The sequence below is a fragment of the Pristis pectinata genome, chromosome 35 (genome assembly GCF_009764475.1).
Source record: "Pristis pectinata isolate sPriPec2 chromosome 35, sPriPec2.1.pri, whole genome shotgun sequence".
NCBI classification, from domain to species: Eukaryota; Metazoa; Chordata; class Chondrichthyes; order Rhinopristiformes; family Pristidae; genus Pristis; species Pristis pectinata.
Genome location: NC_067439.1, coordinates 15059267 through 15084108, shown reverse-complemented (window position 1 = coordinate 15084108; position 24842 = coordinate 15059267). Strand labels below are relative to the sequence as shown.

Sequence of the window (24842 nt, the reverse complement as noted above, 5' to 3'; positions counted from 1 at the left end):
GAGTACTTAAATGGTCCACTATCAATTAGCTCAGGCAAAGGAGGTCTGGCCTTGTGTGTGTGCCTAATGCTTGACGTTCCTCCTATTGATTTGCTAATTTGCCTCAGCTCATTGGCTCAACATCCCCGTCTGGATCAGGCCCTTCTCTCCTCTTCGAAACTTCCTTTTCAAAGATGTTTTCCATTGATAGCAAACTAAAATGGTAGTGAAATCCTTGGATGTCCTGGGGTTGAATTTCCCAACTCTGGAGACTTTATTGTAAGACACTTTGCCTTCAAATGCCCCTCACCCACAAGCCCACCATTGGAAAAGACCTGTATTTCTATGGCAAAAAACACGATGATGCTGGAGGAACTCAGCAGGCCAGGCAGCATCCGCGGAGAAAGGCAGGCGGTCAACGTTTCGGGTCAGGACCCTTCTTCAGGACTGAAGATAGGAAAAGGGGAAGCCCAGTATATAGGAGTGAAAAGCAGAGCAGTGATAGGTGGACAAAAGAGGGGAGGCGGGGTGGGCACAGGGTGGCGGTAGGTAGATGCAGGTAAGAGATAGTGAGAGGCAGGTGTGGGGGAGGAGGGGAGAGCAGATCCACCGGGGGATGGGTCAAAGGTAAGAAGAGAGACGAAAAAAAAAGGCTAGGAAAGGGAAGAAGAGAAGAAGTGTGGTGGGTGGGTGGGGGGGGGGGTTGTGGGGAAGGGGGGTGGGGGTTACCTAAAGTGGGAGAATTCGATGTTCATGCCGTCAGGCTGCAAGGTTCTAAGATGGAAAATGAGGTGCCGTTCCTCTAGTTTGCGCTTGGAATTCTCCTGGCAGTGGAAGATGACGTGGACTTACCTATCAGCGATAATGTGGGAGGGGGAGTTGAAGTGACTGGCAACAGGGAAACGTAGGTTGTGGTTACGAACAGAGTGCAGGTGTTCCGCGAAACGGTCACCTAGTCTGCGTTTGGTCTAGATTCCAGCATCTGCAGTCCTTTGTTTCACTTGTATTTCTATAGCGCCGTCATAGTTCCTTTGGGATGTCCTGAGGTGTTTCAAAAGCATAAAGTCCTTTTGAAGTGTGGTCACCATTACACTGCAGGGAACCTGGCAGCCAAATTGTGCACAGCAAGCTCCCACTAACAGCCGTGTGATGGCGGCCAGAGAATTTGTTGTAGTGCAGTTGACTTAGAGATGAACATTGGCCAGGACACCCGGCAAAACCCTGGCTGTGTTTGCGGCTGAGGGGGAAGATATCATGGAGGCTACCTGACTGACATAGCTGAGGAATCTAGAGCCAGGGATCATGGTCTCAGGAAAAGTGGGAAGTTATTTTGCACTGAGATGAGAAGATATCTTTTCACTCTGAGGCTGGTGAATCTGTAGAACTCTGCCTGTAGATTCTCAGTCATTCCAAATCAAAGGTTGATAGATTGCTGGATATTCAAGGAATCATGGAATATGGGGACAGGGCAGGAGAATGGAGCTGAGATAGAAGATCACCTGTCAACTTGATGAATGGGGGAGCAGGTTCAAGGAGCTGAACGGTCAACTCCTGCTCCCATTTTGTAGGTTTATACATTTGCCTGTAACGCAGCAAGGATGTCAAAGGTGCACGAGGCTTCCGCAAGTGCACAACTTTTATCATCAATTTTTATCGATGCACAATAGAAAGCATCCTATCCGGATGCATCACGGCTTGGTACGACAACTGCTCTGCCCAGGACCGCAAGAAACTGCAGAGAGTTGTGGACACAGCTCAGGACATCACAGAATCCAGCCTCTCCTCCATGGACTCTGTCTACACTTCTCACTGCCTTGGTAAGGCAGCCAACATAATCAAAGACCCCACCTACCTGGGACATTCTCTCTTCTCCCCCCTCCCATCAGGCAGAAGATACAAAAGCCTGATAGCATGTACCACCGGGCTCAAGGACAGCTTCTATCCCACTATTGAACAGTCCCCCAGTATGATAAAATGGACTCTTGACCTCACAATCTACCTCGTTATGACCTTGCACCTTACTGTCTACCTGCACTGCACTTTCTCTGTAACTATAGCACTTTATTCTGCATTCTGTTATTGTTTTTCCTTGAACTGCCTTGACGTACTGATGTTTTGAAATGTACTGTTGTAATGAAATGATCTGTATGGATGGCATGCAAAACAAAGTTTTTCACTGTACCTCGGTACATGTTTCAATAATAAACCAATTTACCAATTTAAGTGAACCCTGACATCAGGCATCGCTAGAGGCACATTGAACTTTGTTCATGGTCCTTCTTTGACATTGCTCATGGGTCAGAGGGACCATTGCTGGTTGGTGGTCACAGGAGAGTCCTGACACAGGTTACATACAATATGATTCTGCTTCTAAGGTAGGGTTGTGTCAGCCTTGCTTGTCCATTTAAGATAACAAAATCGTAGTGGTCTGAACATCCAAAGGTCACTTAATTGCAGTTGGGTTGAGAAGTTTAGTTTTTTAGGTCTTTTGTATTGTGAAGAGCACTAGATGTTCTTGGAAGCAGTATCTCAAGAGATAAAGGAGGCAGACAAATCAGAGGCGTGGGAAAAGGCAGAGATAGGGTTGGAAGTTCAGTTTTTCTCACATCTTGCAACTGAAAATACTTCAGTGGAGTGAGATGCGGGAACAACCATTTTCAGGTTGGTTCTTGAGAGATTAATTTCTCAATTAATTTTCACCATCTGGGTGTCACTGGCAAGGCGAGCTTTCACTACCCATCACTAACTACCCCTGAGAAAGTGGGGGGCGAGCTGCCTTCTTGAACCACCGCTGTCCTTCCCGTGGAGGTGCTTTTGGGGAGGGAGCTCCATCAAGGATGACTTTAGACCCAGCTGTGATGAAGGACGGCCGATATCTTTCCAGGTCAGGGAGGTGTGCATCTTGGAGGGGATCATGCAGGTGGCGGCATCTCCTTGCACCTGCTGTCTTTGTCTTCTCCGCTGGTGGAGGTCATAGATTTGAGTTCTCTGGGTAAGTAACTGCAGTGCATTTTGTAGCTGACACACACCACAGCAGGAGGTGGAGGGAATGAATGCCTCGGGTGGTGCCAATCGAGCGGACCGCTTTGTGTTGAGCTTCTTGGCAGTTGCTGGTGCCGCGCTCATCCGGAGAGTAGTCCATGGCACTCCTGACTTGTTGCAGGACTCCTGTCACTGTGCCACCTCTCATACCCCTCCAGTTTTGAACCTTACCCAATCCTGAAATCCCTTGGGCTGCAGGTCTCCCTCCCCTCTCCCCAGTCCCTGTGGGGTCACCACCTGCTGTCCCCACCCCCAATGTGGTCACCAACAGTCTGACAGCAGATTTAAGTGGGGATTCTCTCAACCAGCTGATGGTTTCATGGACACCTTCATTAAAGGTCGACATACTGATAAATGAGTAAAAGAGATAGTTGTTGGAAGAAGGGTGGAGATAGACTGACAGATTTTCAGATTCATAGAGGGAGAGAGAGATTGATTGACTGACAGTGATTAAAGAGTGCTAGAGAGACTGATAGGTTGGTAGGTTGATGGAGAGAGTGATAGATCCAGGACAAACCAGCTAATTGCTATGTTCTAGTTAAGTTATAAACTGAATACCAAGCTGGTTTTCTTTGGAAGATGGCATTGTTCTCTTTGGAGAGGAACTGCTTGTGTCACGGTGTCGGGGCACCACGTGACTTGCTGGCGGTTGGGTCAGGCCCAGCGAGGACAGTGAAAGCACCCGCCCACCCCCGTCACCTTCCTCTCTCCTCCAGGCACTCTCCACCCCCTGCAGCAGACTGCATCACATCTCAGCGAGGGCGGGCCCGAGGGCCCTCAGCAGCTCGCCTCCCCCGGCGAGTCGAAAGGAAGACGGGACACTCATGTACAAAAAGAAAAGACAAGACAAGCACGATGGACTAGGCGTATCTAGCTGTGTAATGAGGAGGAAGACGAGAAGGACGATAATGGTGATGGAGAGAGAGATGCCTGGGTAGGATGGAAACAAAGAATACAATCACCCCCAATGGGGACAGTACTTACTTCCCCTTTGCTTTGCGATTGGGTAACAGTGGTGAGGCCTACATGTAGTGCCACTGACCTTCCATGCCCATATTCATGCCCACTCCACCTATAGGTCCTAGAAGGAAGATAAACAATCCAAGACCATGCCAGGATATCACCATAGTCAGAACATAAGACCACAAGATGAAGCAAAAGGATTATCCCCACCTCCCAGACATTCAATACCTTAAGAACTGTGCCACTAAATGTTAATGGGGTGGTGAGGTGAGAGCAAGTAAAATAATAATAGTCATGAGATCGCTTCTTCCCATGGGATGTGTGGTGAGACAGGAGGGGGGGGGGGGTGGTGAAGAGGAATGCTCGAGGGAGCTGGCGGTAGCTTGGAGCTTACCTGGAGGCCGGATGCCCATGTGTTGCTGACCATCCATGACAAACCCTCCCATCGGCTGACCATCTGGACTGTAAGGCGCCCCCTGGCCTACTGAGGGATGAGAAGAGAATTGCGATGAGTTGGACATTTGGATTCGCCTCACAGCCTGGAGATTACTTGTGGTTTGCATTCATGGTAAAAAAAAATGAAATAAAGGCAGCTCTAGAACAGGCGGGGAGGGAAGGCGGGGAAAGTCACCAGCTAAGGAACGGTGACGCAAGGGGACTGCTGATGCTGGAATCTGGAGCAGCACACGCAAAATGCTGGAGGAACTCAGCGGGTCAGGCAGCATCTATGGAGGGAAATGGACAGTCGACGTTTCGGGTCAAGACCCTTCACCTGGATTGGAACGGTAGTAGGTCATTTTGTACGTGAAAGTAAAACTGAGGGGACGAGGAGAGAGTGACAGACGCCAACACACTCAGCTGGGACATCAAATGCACAGCTTCGAGCCACCAGCTGATACTATTCAGGTGCTCACAGCTTCTGCTGTAGGGAGTGGGAGCTGCAGACAGTGAGATATCTCAACTGGTTCTACACGGTGTCGTTCTCTTCCTCAAACTGCTGTTGCTAGGAAGATGAATCTGGAAGGAATGAAGAGCAGAGGAAGGTCTCGCAAACAGCAGGTGAGACAATTATCCTATTGATGTGTTTGGTAGGGGGTGAATGTTGGTCAGGGCAGTGGAATCTTCCTGTGCTCCTCTCAAAAATGATCATTCTCTTACTTCCTCTCAGCATGTCATTGAATGTGCACAGGACAGCACTTCTGACAGTGCCGTGGGATGTCTGCCCAAAGCTGCACTTGAACTCAAAGTCTTTGATCTCAAGGGAGAGGGCTACCATTGAGTGGAAATAGGCACTCATATGTGCTTAGATAGAATTCTCTAAGCATTCTCCTATTTGTGTGATGTGGTATCTGATTGTGCCGCTGGATTTAGCCTGAGGGCCTGTTATCTAGGGACAATTGTCTCAGTGTCCAGTTTGAGCATCAAAAGGGGCAGTCACTGTAATAAACTTTGTTGATGGCATCACCGTTCAGAATTCACATTTCACTGGATTCCAGTAATTGGACGTGATCGCTGGGTACTTGAGTGGTGACAGCAGGGCAGAGAGAGGGCTGCACCTTCATTGAACCTCCCAGGATCTGGTACACGCACTGTCCAGGAAGAGGAGGGGATCAGCTTCAAAGAGCTGGGCCCTTCAGGATGGAACACCGAGAGAGGACTTGGGTCTTCCCTGCTCAGTGGTACTACACCGTTTGATTCGGTGACCCTGCCACAAACACTGGGGTATTGAACCATGGTGGCTGTGTCTCAGTGGACTGCACTCTTCCCTTTTATCTACAGGGTTGTGGGTTTGAATTCAGCTCTGGAAAACTGAGCACAAACTCCAGATTGATGCTCCAGTACACGCTATGGGAGTGCTGCACTGATGGGCTGAGATATTAACCTGAGGCCCTGTCCACTCTTTAAAGTGGAGTAAAAGGTTAATAACTTGCTGGACAGAAGGGGAATGATGAAATTTCTTTATCGGGAAATGGCATTGACCCGATGGGCTGAATGGCCTCCTCCTGTGCCATAACGATTCTACAAAGCACTCTAGGATGTATGGAGCATGTGGGAGGTGCTATGGAAATGCAAATCCTTTCCCTTTACCGATGAATGTGAAGGATTGAGTGAACCTTACCGTTCAGACTTTGCCCTCGATACACTTAATGAAAAGTGGTTCACGTAACTGGGAGCCTGGAGTTCTGTGACAGAATCTGGGAGTCATGCTCAGGCTGGAAGTGATTGGGGTTGGTATATTGTGAAGGATCATGGCTGTCACATGACACCATTGACCACCTGGTCAAAAGTCACATCACCGTCAATCAAGGTCTGGCTCCACCCATCCATTAGTGCACACACTTGACCATTGTCCTCTGTAAACACCTTTGTACCTGGCCCTGAGCCATTGGTTTGTTTGAATTACCTGGGCTGGACCACCCAGCCCTCCAGCACTATAAAGATTGCCACATGTGCATGGTTCACTCTCTTTTGATTGTTCCAGGAATTGTGAAACAATGCTGAAGAGACCATTGGTATGAGTGCGCAGTTCCACAAGGGTTAGGAGCATCCTAAGTAGATTCCCGGTAGTGTAGAGCCGATGCTTGCACTGAGTCGAGGGGTGGCAGGCACCATATTGTTTCTTCCTTGATTTGTTTGTACCCAGTTTGTTGTGTGTGTGTGTGCATCTCACCCTTGTTGCGATTTCCCCCATGTTCACGATCACCCATGTGCGTGTGTGTATGAGTGCCTTCATTCCCATTCATCCTGTCCCGTGTTTGCCTTTGCGAATAAATCATTTTAACTCCAAAGACTTTGTCCAGAATCCTTGCCCTTTGAGACCTTACAAACTTGTCTTACAACAGTTGGGAATGCTGGAATGTTACACACCCATCCCTCCCTTCACGTTCCCACTGCACCGGAGCTTGGAATGAAGCCCTAAGGTGCTCTAACGGCCACAGTGGACTCCTCTTGAGATGCCACTGAGAAGCCCCGAGGAGGGAGAACTGTTCATTTTAAGTACAAAATAAATATTGAATCTGACCTGTTCGATTTGATTGATCAATCATGGGCTGCACAATGCGACGTCTTGCATTAATGAACCTGAATTAGAGAGACATGGGTTCTCAGAGTTAGCAGGTAAGTGACAGCTGACAATAAAGATGATACAAGCGAGATGAGAGAATGGTTTCTGGTGATCGTCCAGTGCAGGAGAGTTTGGCTGAGTTGAGTGCAGACTTCAGCACATTGAGGAACTGGAATATTACTGCACCATGTATTGAGCATTTGCATTGGTAGCACACAGAAGCTCTGTGTACCCTGTGTAACCACCTCACAAACCATCCACCGCCCATCCCTCCAGCCATCTCCTACCCCATCAGTGCCAGAGTTTGTGGTTCCCCCATAGGTCAACAGAGCCGGAGCAGCAACAGGTTGTCCTTGATCCCCAGTCATTGCCAAAGGGTCCATCTTCTGCAAGAGCCTCCTCCCAGCACAGTGAATGTACTCATCACATACATTCCTCTCCATTCCTCCCTCCCCTCATTATTTTTAAGCTGCATTGAAATCATTCCTATTCTTTCTTGATTTTTCAAGGTCACTGACAAGTTCAGCATTTATTGCCCATCCCCAGCTGCCCTTGAGAAGGTGGTGGAGAGCCTCCCTCTTTATCTACAGCAGTCCTTCTGGGGAGGGAGTTCCAGGATTTAGACCCAGTGACGGTGAAGAGATGGTGATATATTTCCAAGTCAGGATAGTGGGTGGACACAAAGGACTGCAAATGTTGGAACCTGAAGCAACAATTGATCTGCTGGAGGAACTCAGCAGGTTGAGCAGCATCTGTGGGGGGAGGAATTGCCAACATTTTGGGTCGAGAACCTGCATCAGGACAGTAGCTGGTGTTGAAGGGAACCAGTGGGACACGGTGTTCCTCTGAACCTGCGGTAGTGGTAGTGAGTTTGGGAGGTGCTGTCAGAGTAATCTCAACGTACAGCCGCTGTCTGTTTACTGGATGGTACACACTGCAGCCACCGTGCATGTTGGCAATGGGAGTGAACCTTTAGCAACAAATGGTCTGCTGGAGGAGCTCGGCGGGTCAAGCAGCATCTGTGGGGGGTGAGGAATTGACATTTTGGGTCGAAAGTCTGCAGCAGTGGAACTCCAGGCCGGAGGACGTGCAGCCAATCCTGATCCAGGTTCTACTGTTGATCAGGCTTCCGTATCAACCTTTCACTCAAACGCCATCAACCATTCTCTCCGTCAATACTCTGTGAGCCTCACACAAGCAAGGAATTTCATTGCACCCTGGTGTATATGACAGTAAACTGATCGGGAGCTGAATATCACATCAATTTCACCATCCTTTCACCAACTCAACTCACAACATTTGGACAATTTGATCTCATTTCTTGACCTGTGAACCCAGGAAGAACCAAGTACATCAGCACTGCCGTCATTGGTTGAACACCCTGATGGGAGGAAGTGCAGGGTCCTTGTGACAGGAAGTGGCTGCGATTCAGGATGTTGTTCACTGGGGCTGCAGAGAGCAGCAACCAGATGCTGGGTATTGAGTGGAATGTCATTGAGAGATTTCTGGCCACAATCCAGTCAGTCCTGATCACCAGCCAGATCCAGGGATTCCATTGCAGTTTCAGTTCCCTGTTCCCTGCCAGTTTTTTTTTGTGTTTCTGCTTATAAACAGAAACTTGTCTAAAGTCTGTGTGTAAGAGAGACGGAGGGCACTGGCTGATGACACTGGACAATATTTCCAATGGGCTGGGTCAGCCTGGTGCCCTGGGATGAGCAATAACCCAAGACAAGTTTCCTAGGAGTGCGAGTTGAACCCAGAGGAATTTAGTTCTCTTTCCTCCCTTCCCAATTCCAAGAGGAATTTCATTCTTTTTTTTCCCTCCCTGACCTGACCTTCCATCCGTTTCGTTGCCTCGCACAGGAGGTACACAGCTTCCACATGTGAAGCTGGGGGGGGGGGGGGGGCATCCATTGGCATTCATGGAACTATGGGTTTGGCCCAGATGGATAGGTCCCTCCCATCGGCCACTGTCTGTGCGTTTCACTAGATGGTGGGGTTAGTTTGCAGTGTTTGGTGAGAACAGGCCGTTTCTTCTGGCCACCTCACCCGGGACATGGGAGATTTGATGGGGTCGGGTCACATTTTTGGAATTCTTCAGGACACCCTTCCCTCTGTTAAGTATGCAGCGGTTGCCACTGGACAGCAGCCTGGTCACATCAACTCTCAACAGGAAAGTAAAGAGAAGAGGGAGAGAAAAGGAAATAGAGGCAGGGGAGTTTGTAACCTCAAGCATCTTGAAGCAATGAAGACCCTTTGAAATACTGTATTAAAGGAAAGGGGGCAGTGTTGCCAATTTGCGCACAGCAAGCTCCCACAGCTGGCAGAAAAACTGCTTCAGTGAGGTTGGCTGAGATGTAAATTTTGCAGTGGGAATATTAGGGTATTTCTCAAAGCATTACGCTGGGATCTTTCACAGGAAGAGTGAACAGAACCGTTTCATCTGATAGGTGCTGTACCCTCCCAGTGCAGTGCTGGAGAGTTGGCCTGGATTTAGTGCACAATGGGACTTGAGTCCTGGAGGTGGTTCCTGAGGGAGGCAAAGGGTTAAACGTGTTGGGTAGGTGCCAGGGGAGCATCGGGCTGAAGCTGAGAGAGCACCTGAACACTGTATGGCGGGCGGCATAATCAGTAAGCTGTAGAGAGTGGTGCCAGCCGACAGGTTTTACTCCAAACACCAGAATTTCTGTAACGTCCAAGCACTGTTTCCAGAAACATCACCCCTCACAACCCCTCTCACTTCCTGCCCCTCCACCAAACCCTCTCCTTTCTCCTCTGTGTGTTGCTGAAGGGGATTCTGGCAAAGCAAGAAGCTTTCCTGCCTGGTCTGAGCTGGTTGAGCGCCTGACAAAAGCTCGCTGTGGTCCATTATACAGCCACTGCCCCACATTCCGCTCACAGAGAGCAGTGCCAGCTTGAAACCTTTAATGATTTTCTTCCAAGTCAGTTGCGGAGCTGGGAAGCCCGAGGCCTGAAAGGACATTGGAGAGCAGCTCTGTTTTACTAAGCATTGAACTGACCTGCTTGTATTCTCCCTGGAATGGCAGCTGACACATTTTTCTTGTACCGTTTGAGAAAAAAACAAACTGCGCTCATTTCCAGTGACTCTTCTGAAGAAAAATGTTCGCTTACATTTTATCCTCCCTCCCCTTTCTCCTACAGGGAGGTGAGGTAATATCTGAGCAAAATACTTTACCAATTTGCTTTCTTTCTGTTGTTTGACACATTATTACAGTTTCCACACGTCCCTGACCTTGCTGGGATGGAGATGGTTGGGAGAGCAAGGGGAACTGGGGTTCAGTGGAAGGGGGGTGTGGATTTAATTCTTTAACTGCTGTAGGTTTCATTTACAGTGGGTGCAAAACAAAATGGTGGATGGGGCAATAGCGGTCTAACTAGGAGATTTATTGCCCCTCCCCAACCATGCACCACCACACCCCATCCCATCCCTGACCCTCCAGTGACCAACTGGATCAGGAGTGGGAGACACAAGAGGTGCAGATGCTGGAATCTGGAGCAAACGACAGACTGCTGGAGGAACTCGGAAGGTCAGGAAGCATCTGTGGAGGGAAACGGACCCTGCATCAGCAGTCGACGTTTCGGTCTGGACTGCTGATGCAGGGTCACGACCCGAAAGGTCGACTGTCCACTTCCCTCGTCAGGGGCTGCCTGACCTGCTGAGTTCCTGCAGCATCTTGCTTTTTGGACCTAGTGTGGATTCTGACCCCTGGAATGGATCCCTGTTTGTGATGTCCTCTGTCTATTTATAACATTCTCCAGTCCATATTGGGAATCCACTCCGGGTGCAAGTATATGGACCCATTCCAGATCCAGAGTTCTACTCCGGGCATTGGGTTCCACCCTTGCTGCAGGGATCTATTATGAAAACAAGGATAATTCCAGGTGTGGGGATCTACTCTGGGTGTTGGGATCCATTTAAGTCATTGTAAGTGCTGGGATCACTCTGAGTGGGATCTATTCTGGGTTTCACTCTTTGGCACAGGGATCCACTGCACATACAGTGATATATTCTGGACGTGGGGATCTACTAGGCCAGAGATCACCTCAGTGATCGTAAACCTCAATCCAACTTGTTTTCTCTCTTTCCCATTTTCCTGCTGAAGGATCTTTGACCTGAAACACTAACTCTGCTCCTCTCCCCACAGATGCTGCCTGATCTGCTGAGTGTTTCCAGCGTTTACTGTTTGTTTCAGATTTCCAGTGTCTGCAGGCCCAGTTCAGGTCTGCCCCAGACCCAGACTGCGAGACACAAACATGGGGCATTGGTATGCAACAACCTAGCACACAGAAGATGCCATAAGTCGTTGGTAAGGGTCACCAGCAGATATCAAAGTTACTTGGCCCTTGAAGCACTTGAAACAAGCCCAATCTGAGTGAAGTCCTTGGGGGTGGACAGCTCGAATGGTTCCTGGTCATCCAAAGGTCTTGGTGTGTTCCCCACATCACAGGATGTGCACGCTGGAGTGGAGGGGATGGAGATACTTCAAAGGACAATGGGGTCAATAGACAGAATGGAAGGGGAGGAACTGGCAAAGGAGAGTGAGGGTGAGGGGAAAGGTGGGATGGGGGAGGGACATGGGGAAGGGGAGAGGGGTGGGAGTAGGGGAGGCTTTGAGTTGGACGTGTAGGGGTGAGTGATTGTGAGGCGAGGAAAGGGGGGGTGCAGAGGAGACCGGACACAGGACAGGGGAGAGACTAGGGGAGGAAGACAACAGTGGAGGGAGGTGAGAAGGAGAAGCTGAAGAGAGGGAACAGGTGAGGCATGAGTGAGAGGGGAGAGGGGTGATGGGGATAGAGGGGATGGTGGTCAGAGCAGAGGGAGGTGAGGGTTGAAAGTGGGGGTGAAGGAAGAGTGGGGGCAAAAGGAGAGAATAGGCAGCTGAGCGTGGTGGACAGCGAGTGAGGGGAGGGTGGGGGGAGGAGGGGAGTGAGGGGAGGGTGGGGGAGGGAGGGGAGTGAGGGAGGGGTGGGGAAAGAGGGGAGGGAAGGGAGGGAGGGGAGTGAGGGGAGGACAGGGAGGGTGGGGGAAGGAGGGGAGGGCAGGGGAAGGAGGGAAGTGAGGGGAGGGAGGGGAGTGAAGGGTGGGTGGGGGAAGGAGGGGAGGGGAGGGCAGGGGAAGGAGGGGAGGGGAGGGCAGGGGAAGGAGGGGAGTGAGGGGAGGGAGGGGAGGGGTGGGGAAAGAGGGGAGGGAAGGGAGGGAGGGGAGTGAGGGGAGGACAGGGAGGGTGGGGGAAGGAGGGGAGGGCAGGGGAGTGAGGGGAGTGAGGGGAGGGCGGGGGGAGGGCAGGGGAAAGAGGGGAGTGAGGGGAGGGCAGTGAGGGTGGGGGAAGGAGGGGAGGGGAGGGCAGGGGAGTGAGGGGAGGGAGTGAGGGGTGGGTGGGGGGAGGGGAGGGCAGGGGAAGGAGGGGAGTGAGGGGAGGGCGGGGAGGGAGGAGAGTGAGTCGGGTTAAGGTTAGGGTCAGGGTCAGGGAGTTGGAGAGAGTGGGGAAGAAATGGATTGAGGAGGGTATTGGGGGGCAGAAAGAAGAGGGGTGGGGTGGGGCGGTGGGAAAGGGGAGGGGGTGTGAGGGGGTAGAGAATGGGGAAGGGGGTAGGGAGAATGGAAGGTGGGTGGGGCAAATTGAGCAGAAATAGAGATTTTAGTGCCACTTGCGGCAGTGAGTTCCAGCGCCAATGGTTAATGCTACAGCACAAGGCTCGCTGGTTCATTGCCACAGGCTATTTGACTTCACTGCGGCTTGTCCCTGTTCAGTCACTCAGTATCGCCTGGGCTGCCTCTCAACACTGAGTGAGTTCCACACATCTTCAAACAACTCCAGGGTGTCAAATCGCTAAGAATTGACCCTGTTAATTGGCCTGACAATTGGTTAAATTGATGGTTTGATTGCACAGACATGAAGATGTAACAGCAGGTGTTCGGATGGACTCTCGGGCAGTGTGAGTTCACCAGGAGACGCCGGGAGCTGAGGTTAGTTGGAAGCAACGAGTAGCAGAAATATCACAGGTTTGGGGAGAATTTTAACAGTTTTGCTTATTTGTTCCAAAAATGTGGGATAATGGTCAGTCTGCCCAACGTCCAGTTGGGTACTGATGTATCTATTGGGGTTAGTTTATGGAGGTGGGGCATCAGGTGATGGATGTGTCAGATGACCAATCGTGTCTGGCAGGGTTTGGACTACATGGGGACTGTGTGATGTAAGTTCCAGAGCAGGCAACAGCAGCAGAAGTGCCATACCACTCCAATAGGCCCGGTATCAGCAATGTTGTTGATAGTGAACTGACACAGGATTACTAGTCACTGAGCAGTGGACACCAAGACAACTGATCTGAACATACCATGGCAAATGATGAACGGGTCCTGTGTCAACTCACCCATGGGTACTCGACCAAAAAGGCTGTGGATTCCATGGTAATGGGCTAGTGGGGCTATGGCAACTGACCTGCATGTACCATGGTGACCAATCAGTGAGTAACATTGCAGTTGGCCCACGGATACTATGGGCATCTAGTAGCAGGTACCATGGCAATTGATTTGTGGGTACTGACCAATGGCGTGCCATGGCAACTTACCCATGTTGACTGACTCATGGGCACCATGGCGACTGATCTGTGGGCACCATGGCGACTGATCTGTGCGCACCATGGTGACTGACCTGTGGGTACCATGGCAACCATGGGTATGTACCAAGGCAGTGGTAGGAGAGGAGGCAGTCAAAATCAGAGCCATAAGAAATATGCTCGATCCTACTTAGGAAATTCAATCTGGGTAAAGAAGATAATTGTGTTGAAGTCAGGATAATTTAAAAGAGATACAGCTGCATATTAGTCATGGTAGAAAATTAAATTACCAGCAGTCTGGTTTTCTAAGTAATATTTAAACACTTTAATGACCTTGCCTTTCCGCCCAGGACTGGTCGACTGACAGCTCACTCAGGAGCTGGAGATGCTGCCTAATCTGATCGGAAATTACAGTGGCACAAATTCCTGGCTGAAGTTAGACAATCCCTCCAAGCTGTGCAAGTGACTGCGGAGGGGTTTATATGTCGTTGCCCACTGGCTCTTGGCGAGCTGTGTCTTGGGGTCACCTAACCCATTGGGAGCTTGCCTTCAGCCTGAGGAATCCTGGGCTTGTTGAGGTCCACTCTGGGTCAGACCCCGAGTCTGCAGGGATAACTTAGGGCATCGGCCTTCTCTCTTCTTTTCTCGGGGGAGAGGACAGGAGGACACAGAAGTGGCCAAGGAAACAGGAAGGATGTGGAGGCTTTGGAGAGGGTGCAGAAGAGGTTTACCAGGATACTGCCTGGATTAGAGGGTATGAGCTATCAGGAGAGGTTGGACAAACTTGGGTCGTTTTCTCTGGAGCGTCGGAGACTGAGGGGTGACCTGAGAGAAGTTTATAAAATTGTGAGAGGCATAGATAGAGTAGACAATCAGAGTCTCTCTCCCAGGGTAGAAATGTTGAGCCTGGGAGGGCATGGTTTTAAGGTGAGAGAGGGAAAGTTTAAAGGGGATGTACGAGGCAAGTTTTTACACAGAGTGGTGGGTGCCTGGAACGAGCTGCCAGGGGCGGTGGTGGAAGCAGATACAATAATGGCATTCAAGAGGCCCTTAAGATAGACATATGAATACGTAAGGAATGGAAGGATATGGATCACGTGCAGGCAGAAGGAACTTGTTTAATTTGGCATCATTTTCAGCACAGACCTGGTGGGCCGAAGGGCCTGTTCCTTTGCTGTACTGTTCTATGCTCTACGTCTTCTATGACACGTGCCCTATGGAATTAAACAGGCAGCGTACCAGGCGCCCCAAGCGCGTGAGGTGAAAGGTCAGGAGGAGAGAGATCACCCACGTGCTGCTTCCAAGATTTCGTGTTTCTGGTTGTGCGGGAGTGGAGAGACCTGATGTGTGTGAGCGAGCGGGGAGCAGGGTGGATTAAGAAACTGATTTAAAAAGGCGGGTGGGATCCTGGGTTTTATAACTTATAGATTATCGAGTTATACAGCGTGTAAACCAGCCCTTCAGCCCAACTCGTCCATGCCGACCAAGATGCCTGCCTCAGCTAGTCCCACTTACCCGCATTTGGCCCAAGTCCCTCCATGTACCTGTCTACATGTCTTCTAAATGTTGTAATTGTACCCGCCTCTACCACTTCCTCTGGCAGCTCTTTCCATTTACCCACCACCCTCTGTGTGAAAAAGTTGCCCCTTAGGTCCCTTTTCAATCTTTCCCCTCTCACCTTAAACTCAAGCCCTCTAGTTTTAGACTCCCCTACCCTGGGAAAAATACTGTGACGATTTACCTTATCTATGCCCCTCAGACTTTATATATCTCTATAAGGTCACCTCTGGGCTCCGGGGAAAACAGTCTCAGCCTATCTGGTCTCTCCTTATAACTCAAGCCCACCAGTCCAGGCAACATCCTTGTGAATCTTTTAGGCACCCTTTCTAGCTTAGTGACATCCTTCCTGTAGCAGGGTGACCAGAACTGCGCACAATACTCCAAGTGCTGCCTCACCAACAATTTGTACAGCTGTAACATGACACCCCAACTCTTGTACTCAGTGCCCCGACTGATGAAGGCAAGAGAGCCAAACACCTTCTACATCACCCTGTGTCACCACTTTCAGGGAACTATGTAGTCCTCTGTTCTATAACACCCTCCAGGCCCCTGTCATTCACTGTGCAAGTCCTGCCCTGGTTTAACTTCCCAAAATATAACACTTCACACTAGTCTGAGTTAAAGTCCATCTGCCATTCCTTGGTCCACTTTCCCAGTTGATCAAGATCCTGTTGGATCTATAGACAGCACCATCAACTTTGGTGTCATCTGCAAGCTTACTAACCACGTCACCGGCATTCTCATTGAAATCCGTAATATGTATAACATACAACAGAGGACCCAGCGCCAGTCTCCGCGGAACACCACTGGTCACAGGCCTCCAGTCTGAAGAACAACCTCCACTACCACCCTCTCCTTACCACCAAGCCAATTTTGTGTCCAAAGAAAAAAGATGGAGAGTAGGCCATTCGGCCCCTCGTGTCCGCTCTGCCATTCAATAAGATCACTTCTGATCTTTTACCAGTACTAGCCCCATATCCCTTGATTCCTCTGATGTCCATTTGGGCTTCCACAGTCCTCTTGGGAGTGAGTTCCAAAGATTCACCGCAAGTGAAGCAATTTCTTCTCACCTCAGTCCTGACTGGCCAACCCTTTATTTGGTTCTAGACACCCCAGGCAAGGGAAGCATCATCCCTGCATCTACCCTGTCCAACCTTTTACATTTTACCTCTTAATCTTTGAAACTCAATAAAGTAAAGGCCTAGTCTCCCTAGTAAGATAAGATATCTTTATTAGTCACATATACATTGAAACACGCAGTGAAATGCATCTTTTGTGTAGAGTGTTCTGGGGGCAGCCCACAAGTGTTGCCATGCTTCCGGTGCCAACATAGCACGCCCACAACTTCCTAACCTCCTAGGATAAAGCTCCATCCTGGGAATCAAGCTACTGAACTTGCTCCATTGCAAAATGTCCTTCCTTAGTTCGGGAGTCCAGATCTGTACACAGTATTGAGGGCGTCTCACCAGGGCTTTATAAAATTGCAACGAGATATCTCTACTCTGGTACTCAAATCTTGTCGCATTTGAGGCCCCCCCCATCTCTTGCCTGCCCCATTGCTCACAGTACCTGTGTGTTAACATTCAGTGGTTTGTGTTCAAGGATTTCCACATCCCTCTGAATGCCAACACCTTTCAGTCTCTCACCATTTAGAAAAGACATAGAACACAGAACAGTACAGCACAGGAACAGGCCCTTTGGCCCACCATGTTGTGCTGAACTAATTAAACTAGTAAATGCCTAACTAAACTAATCCCCTCTGCCTACAGTGTCCATATCCCTCTACTTTTTGTATATTCATGTGCCAGACTCTTAATCTCCCGCTTTTTAAATCTTTCTGCCAAAACGGATGAACTCCCATTTTTCCACATTATACTCTATCTGCCAGGTCTTCATCCATTCAATCTCCTGCCTATATCCTCTCTGCATCCTCCTCACTGGCACCCAGATATTATCATCAGTAAACTTGGATATAATGCACTTGATCCTCTCATCAAAACCACTGATACTGGTTGTGTACAGCTTGTGCCCCAGGACTGATAAGATATCTTTATTTGTCACATGTACATTGAAACACAGTGAAATGCATCTTCTGCATGGAGTCTTCTGGGGGCAGCCAAGTGCTGCCACGCTTCTGGCGCCAACATAGCATGCCCACAACTTCCTAACCCGTACGTCTTTGGAATGTGGGTGGAAACCGGAGCACCCGGAGGAAACCTATGCAGACACGGGGAGAATGTACAAGCTCCTTACAGACAGTGGCGGGAATCGAACCTGGGTCACTGGCGCTGTAAAGCCTTACGTTAACCGCTACACTACCGTGCCTGCCCCTATCCCTGCACACCCAACTAGTCACAGCCTCCCAATCTGAAAATATCCCATTCATTCTTATTCTCCTTTCCCTCTCGGTTAACAATCCTCATCAATGCCAGTATATTACCCTCAATACCCTGTGCTTTAAACCTCTGTTTAAATACTGGGTTGGTCACGTCTAGAGCTTTGTGCCAGTGAAGGATGTAGAGCTCCTGGAGATGGTGCAGGAAGGATTTACTTGAATGTGGGATTTCAGATACAAGGTTAGGCAGGAGAAGCTGGGGCTGTCCTGTTTGGGGATGGACAGCCAAAGAGGACATTTGGTAGAAGGTTCTGAAAGTATTTGTTGTGTCCAGAGAATTAATAAAGAAACTCAGTTCCCATTGGCAGAAGGGTCAAGAAATGGGGAACACCAATATAAGACAGTATGGAGGGCAAAATAGCCAAAGGTGACAGGAGGAAAAACATTTACAACCAGCAGGTGGTCCAGATTCAGAACTCCCTACCTAGGAATGTTTAATCCTTGCTTTTACAGGAGTGGGAGAGAGGGACCAAAACCTTGAATAAGCTCATTGAGCAGAGGGTTGGTCTCTTATTCTCCAATAATTCCAGGGACTGCATAGTTAAAATACAAAAATTACATTGTCACATTATTAAGTCTCCCACTCATCAGAGTGTGGAAGATGCCTAAAACTTTAGTCAGGCCGCATGTGGAGTATCGTGTTCAGTTCTGTTCGCCCCATTACAGGAAGGATGTGGAGGCTTTGGAGAGGGTGCAGCGGAGGTTCACCAGGATGCTGCCTGGATTAGAGGGTATGGGCTGTAAGGAGAGGTTGGACAAACTTGGGTTGCTTTCTCTGGAGCATCGGAGGCTGAGCGGAGACCTGATAGAAGCTTATAAAATTATAAGAGGCATAGACAGGGTAGACAGAGTTTTTTTCCCAGGGTAGAAACGTTGAATATTAGAGGGCATAGTTTTCAGGTGAGAGGGGGAAGGTTTAAAAGAGATGCACAAGGCAAGTTTTTTTTTACACGGAGAGTGGTAGGTGCTTGGACCAGGCAGTAAGGGGGAGTGGTGGAAGCAGATATGATAGTGGTGTTTAAGAGGCTTTTAGATAGACACATGAATATGCAGGGAATGGAGGGATGCAGACCATGTGCAGGCAGAAGGGATTAGTTTAATTTGGCATCATGGTCAGCACAGACATGGTGGGCTGAAGGGCCTGTTCCTGTGCTGTATGTACTGGGACTGGCTGTGGGGAGGTGAGTTCCACTGAGAGCAGTGGCATCGCACATGTTTGATGCTGGTGATAAATGTGAATTTCTCCACTCGCTATCTCTCGCTATAACGTTTCTCCCGCGTGTCTGGATTGATTACGAGGGAAGGGAGTGACATTTGAGGGGAGGGTTGAAATCACAACCTCAAATTTCGAAACAAGCACTGCTTCCAGAGCCCGTGTGGTGTCCTGCTCCTAAAGTGCTGACCCCTGACTACAGCAGGCGTCTCAAAACTGTGGAAAGATACCACTGTGCTGCCTCTGCAAAATCCTCCAAATTCACTGGAAGGATAAGCCAACCAACATCAATGCCCCCTTCCCTTCCCCCCCCCCCTCCCCCCTAGGCCAACATCCCCAGCACTGAGGCCACCGTTACTCCCACTGCTACACTGGGCAGGCCACATCGCTCACATGTCCAGACTCCCAAAATAGATGCTCTATTCTGAGCTCTGTCGTGGGAGGAAATTAGCAGATGGACAGACGAAAAGATTTAAGGATGTACTCCTTAAAGAAATGCAACATCTTCCCTGAATCTCTGGTGGGTGACCGGAGAATGGAGAAGGAGCATTTGGGACGGTATTAAGAACATCGAGGCCATACATCAGGCGCCCTGTATAAGTGGTGGAAGGAGTGACCCACTTCACAACTACCTACTGCCTGTCCCGTCTGTCACCTCCTGCCCCTTCTGTAGAAGAGTCTGCAGTTCCCACATTGGCCTTATCAGCTAGCTCAGATCCCACAGAACTGGAGAAGAAGCAAGTCATCCTCGAACCCAAGGGGCTGCCTGAGAAGAGGAAAGCACTGGTCACAAACAACGTGCCTGGGACCTTACTGGGTTTGCCTGAGACATCAAGGTCATGATAGTAATAGAAGCTGTGTTGTTACTGCGGCCTGAAAGATCTCAGATTCAGTTAACTACAGAAGTTACCAGGTACGAAGCCCGTGAATGATGTCATTCCAAGATGTTCCTGAAGACTGGCGACTTGAGTTCAGTTCCTGTGCAAGACTAGCAGTCAGATGTTACTTTCAGGTCAATATTCTCTCAACCTCTTTAGGCTGTGTAGTGTTGCCAACACTCCCAGACTACCACAGAGTCTCGAATAAATCGTAATCTCCTGGTCTCTGTTCTGACCCACATCCATGTATAAGCTCAGAGGGGAATTAAAAAGGCATGATTGGAGAGCCATTAATGATGGAACAAAAACAACTTTTTGCTATCCAACAGCACTGGGGGAGCACCTTCACCAGAAGGACTGCAGTGGTTCTATAAGGCAGCTCACTCCCACCTTCTCAAGGGCGGCACAGTAACGTAGCAGTTAGCGTAATGCTATTACAGCGTCAGTGACCTGGGTTCAATTCCAACTGCTGTCTGTAAAGAGTTTATACGTTCTCCCCGTGAATGTGCGGGTTTCCTCCGGGTGCTCCGGTTTCCTCCCACATTCCAAAGACGTTCGGGTTAGGAAATTGTCTGCATGCTATGTTGGTGCAGGAAGCATGGAGACACTTGTGGGCTGCCCCCAGAACACTCTACGCAAAAGATGCATTTCACTGTGTGTTTCGATGTACATGTGACTAATAAAGAAATCATATCTTCAAGGGTAACTGAGAATGGCCAATAAATGCTGGCCTTGCCGGGAATACCACATCCTGAAAATGAATTATAAAAACATCATCGTTTGAGGTAACATTGCTGTAGGAAAATGCCACAAATTACCTCAAAGCAGTGTTACACGAATCACTCTATGTAATGAGGTATGAGGTCAGATGACAATAAGAAGCAGTTTTTAAGGAGCCTCTGAATGGGAGGGGAGAGAAGATTAGGAACCTCAGGCCTTCAGCGGGAGAGCTGTTAAATACAGGGGCATGAAAGTGGCTCGGAACTGGAAGAGGGCAGATATCTTAGAGATTATAGATCAGGAGTCAGGCCCTGGAGGGATTTAAACTGAGGATGTGAGCTTTAAAATGATAAAATACAGACACTGATGATGCACCAGAGCAGTGGAACACTATTAGAGCAGCACAGGACAGCAGATATGTCAACCACAATTACTATTTACAGCATCCTGTCATCTGAAAATACAGCAAGAGTCACTGCTGAACTCTATTACACTCCATCCAGAAGATCAGTCCTCCCTTCAATGTTTTATTACCCCTCAACTTCACCCCAAACAACCTGATTTAGATTCATAGGGTTATACTGCATGAAAACAGACCCTTTGGTCCAACTCATCCATACCAACCAAGATGCCCTATCTACAGTAATCACACTTGCCTGCATTTGGTCCATATCCCTCTAAACTTTTCCTAGCCATGTACCTGCCTAAATGTTTTCTTAAGTGTTGCTCCCTCCTGTACTACTTCCTCTGGTGGCTTGTTCAATGTACCCACTACCTTCAAAATGGAGAAACTTTCATTTTTATTTTTTAAAATTTACTCACAGTGTGGTAACAGGCCCTTCTGGCCCAACGAGTCTGCGCCGCCCATTTTAAACCCAAATTAACCTACCCGTACGTCTTTGCAATGTGGGAGGAAACCGGAGCACCTGGAGGAAGCCCACGCAGACGCGGGAGAACGTACAAACTCCTTACAGACAGCGACGGGAATCGAACCCCGATCGCTGGCGCCGTAATAGCGTCGCGCTAACTGCTACGCTACCCTTGCCCCTCAGGTCCCCTTTAAATCCTTCCCCTCTCATCTTAAACCCTGTTCCTTCTAGTTTTAGACTCCCTTACCCTCGGTAAAAGATCGTGACTGTCTACCCTATTTATGCCACTCATAATTTTATAAACCTCCACAAGGTCACCCCTCAGCTTCCTTCACTCCGGAGAGAACAGTCCCAGTTTGTTTAATTCCTCCTAATAACTCAATCCTTCCAGTCCAGGCAACACCCTTGTGAATTTTTTCTGCAGCCTCTCAAGCTTAATCACGTCCTTCCTGTGGTGTGGCGACCAGAACTGCACACGGTACTCCAAGCGTTCCTAACCAACGATTTGTATAACTGCAACATGACGTCCCAGCTCTTGTGCTCATCGCCACGGCTTATGGAGGCAAGGGTGCCACATGCCTTCTTGAGACATTACAGATGTTGCCCAGAGGTTCGTGGGTTTCAAGCTGGAGTGAGTCCCCTCCTTTCTCATCCAGAGCAGGAGAAAGTCTGACTTTAAAAAACTCCTTCAAAATCAAGCATGCATTTCCCATCACAGCCACTAGATGCTGCGAACATGCTTCTGATAAACTGATTGCATGCGCTTAAATCATCTTGGGTTGCCAAAGGTGAGGAAGGAATCGCATGAAGCGTTCGAAGCAGCACACGGGAGTCAGTAATGTGATGATCTTCTTCTTTCTCCTGATGGCTGCAACAACTTAATAAGTTGGGTTTGAGTTCTGTAAGCTGCCGCCTGGAATTTCGGAAGAGGGAGTTCAGCTCGAACAAATTTCCTCCCCTCCACATTTGTGTCAAGAGCAGGATATGAAGATGTGTTCCATTAAATGGCGACGTTGCCTATTTTTCTCTTCGGACACAGAAGGAGACCATTTGGCCCATCTGGTTTAAGCTGGCTCTCAGAGGAATCCTATCGCCCTATCTCCCTTCAACCTGTTCTCTCTCACATGCCCATCTACTCACCTGCACACTAGTGACAATTTACACTGGTGGTCAATAAACCTTTGGGATGCGGAGGGGAACCGGAGTACCCAGGGGAAACCCACACGGTCACAGCGAGAACGTGCAAACTCCACATGGACAGCACTGGAAGTCAGGATCAAACCTGAGTCACTGAAGCCGTGAAGCCGTGAGGTTCCGCCGTGCCAACCATTTTGTTTGTAATCACTTGTGTCCTTTGAGGCTGGTGAGTCTTACCACTGGATCTCGAATACATTCCTTGGGGTGGGAAGTGACAGTTTCCTCACTGTCCCCTCTGTGAGTGGAATGTGGCAACTAAGGCCTCCCGGTCAATTGAACAATCATCAAACAACCAACCAAGCTCCATCCGGCTCATCAACACGGAATAAGCCCCAAAACCTCACCTGCTATCCCAGCCTATCCATGAGAAGTAATACAGCCAAACTAGGCAAAACCCCCACGCAGGCTGACACTCCTCTTGCACTATCACAGGCCGACGCAGTCCCCCTTGCACTCACATCGTGATCACACGAGTGAAACACAACGGAAAGAACTTGGTGGAATTTCAGGCACACCAATCCGTGTCAGAGCGAACATCGCCACTGCCTCCTTGTCACCAACTAATCCACATAAGATGTCGTTATGCTGAAAAGGACAGTGTTACAGAATCCGATATCTGGGCTATCATTTTTGTTAGAAAGTTAAAAAACATATGAAAGGAAGCCTGCATCAGCTTCAGTGGATTGGATGGGAATTATTCCTTGAATGTGAAGTGCACAGTGTACAGAAGGGTTTCTCATGAGAGAGTGCGGAGCAGGAACTTTGGTGGGACAGGTGAACTCACAGCTTCAGCTGCTGTACTAAAAGCAGTGGCCTTGTTCTTCCACTCCGAGACAGACTCACTAGTGTCACAGTGTGAGGGACAGAAGCCAGCTCCAAGATTTTGTGCTTTATGGGACCTTCTCCTTTTCCTCCTTAGGCAGTCCATTGGGTTTCAGAAGGATTTGCTTCCTGTTTGGTTTTGTGGGTTCTGAGGTGGCTGATGAGGCCAGCATAGAACCGTACAGCACAGGAACAGGCCCTTCGTGTAGTCTAGCGGTCAGCATAACGCTATTACAGTGCCAGCGACCCGGGTTCAATTCCCGCCGCTGTCTGTAAGGAGTTTGTACGTTCTCCCCGTGTCTGCATGGGTTTCCTCCAGGTGCTTGGGTTTCCTCCCACATTCCAAAGACGTACGGGTTAGGAAGTTGTGGGCGTGCTATATTGGCGCCGGAAGAGTGGCGACACTTTTGGGCTGCCCCCAGCGCATTCTCAGTAACGCAAAAAGATGCATTTCACTGTGTGTTTCGATGTACATGTGACTAATAAATAAATAAATATCTAAAATAAAATATCTGCGCCAACCATAACGCCAATCTAAGCTAATCCCATCTGCCTGCACATGGTCCGTACTCCCCCACCCCCTCCTGTTCATTTGTCTGTCTAACTGTCTCTTAAACATTGCTGTCATATCTGCTTCCACCAGCTCCCCGGCAGTGTGTTACAGGCACCTACCACTCTCTGAGTAAAAAAACTTGCCCCGCAAATCTCCTTTAAACTCCCCTCCCTCCTTACCTATGCTATTTAATATTTGACACTTGCAAGTAGGAAAAAAGACTCCAAATGCCTACCCTATTTATTCCTCTCATAAGTGTATATTCTTCGATCAGGTCCCCCCTCAGCCTCCGATGCTCCAGGGAAACCAATCCAAGTTTGTCCAACCTCTCCTTATAGCTAATAGACTCTAACTAAAGCAAATTCCTGGTGAACCTCTTCTGAACCCTCTCTAAAGCCTCCACATCCTTCCTGTAATGTGGTGACCAGAGCAACATGCAATTGTAGTCTAACCAAAGTTTTATACAGCTGCGACATGACTGGCCAACTTTTCTATTCAATGCCCCGACCAATGAAGGCAAGTATGTCATACGCCTTCTTTACCACCCTGTCTACTTGTGTTGCCACTTTCAGGGAGCTCTGGACTTGCTCCCCAAGATCCCTCTGTACATCAGTGCGCTAAGGGTCCTGCCATTTACTGTACACTTTCCTCAGACTTTTGACCTCCCAAAGTGCAACACCTCACACTTGTCCGGATTAAACTCCATCTGCCATTTCTCCACCCGCATTTCCAACTGAACTATATCCAGCTGAATCCTTCGACAAACCTCCTCACTATCTACAACTCCACTGATTTCCATGTCATCTGCAAACTTATGAAGTGACCACTTATATTTCCATCCAAATCATATTACAACAGACGTTCCCAGCACTGATCCTTGTGGAACACCACTGGTCACAGACCTCCAGTCAGAATTACATCCCTCCACCACTACCCTCTGCCTTCTCTGACCAAGTCAATTTTGGATCCAATTTACCAACTCACCGCCAATCCCAGTGCCTTCATCTT

General features: G+C 49.1%; 1 protein-coding gene across 8 annotated transcripts in view; it reads right to left on the bottom strand.

Moving 5' to 3' along the window:
* LOC127586347 (homeobox protein Meis1-like) overlaps positions 1–24842 on the bottom strand; it is a 278364-nt gene that overhangs the window by 2621 nt on the left and 250901 nt on the right. For 4 of the 8 annotated variants that reach the window (XM_052044216.1, XM_052044218.1, XM_052044219.1 and 1 more), the window contains 2 exons: positions 7007–7065; positions 4379–4468 (listed from right to left, as the gene is read on the bottom strand). In XM_052044216.1, coding sequence (XP_051900176.1) covers positions 4379–4468; positions 7007–7065 — 149 coding nt within the window. Of the gene's footprint in view, positions 1–4005; positions 4103–4378; positions 4469–7006; positions 7066–24842 lie in introns of all 8 variants that reach the window. The other 4 variants (XM_052044222.1, XM_052044224.1, XM_052044223.1 and 1 more) reach the window with 3 other exon arrangements.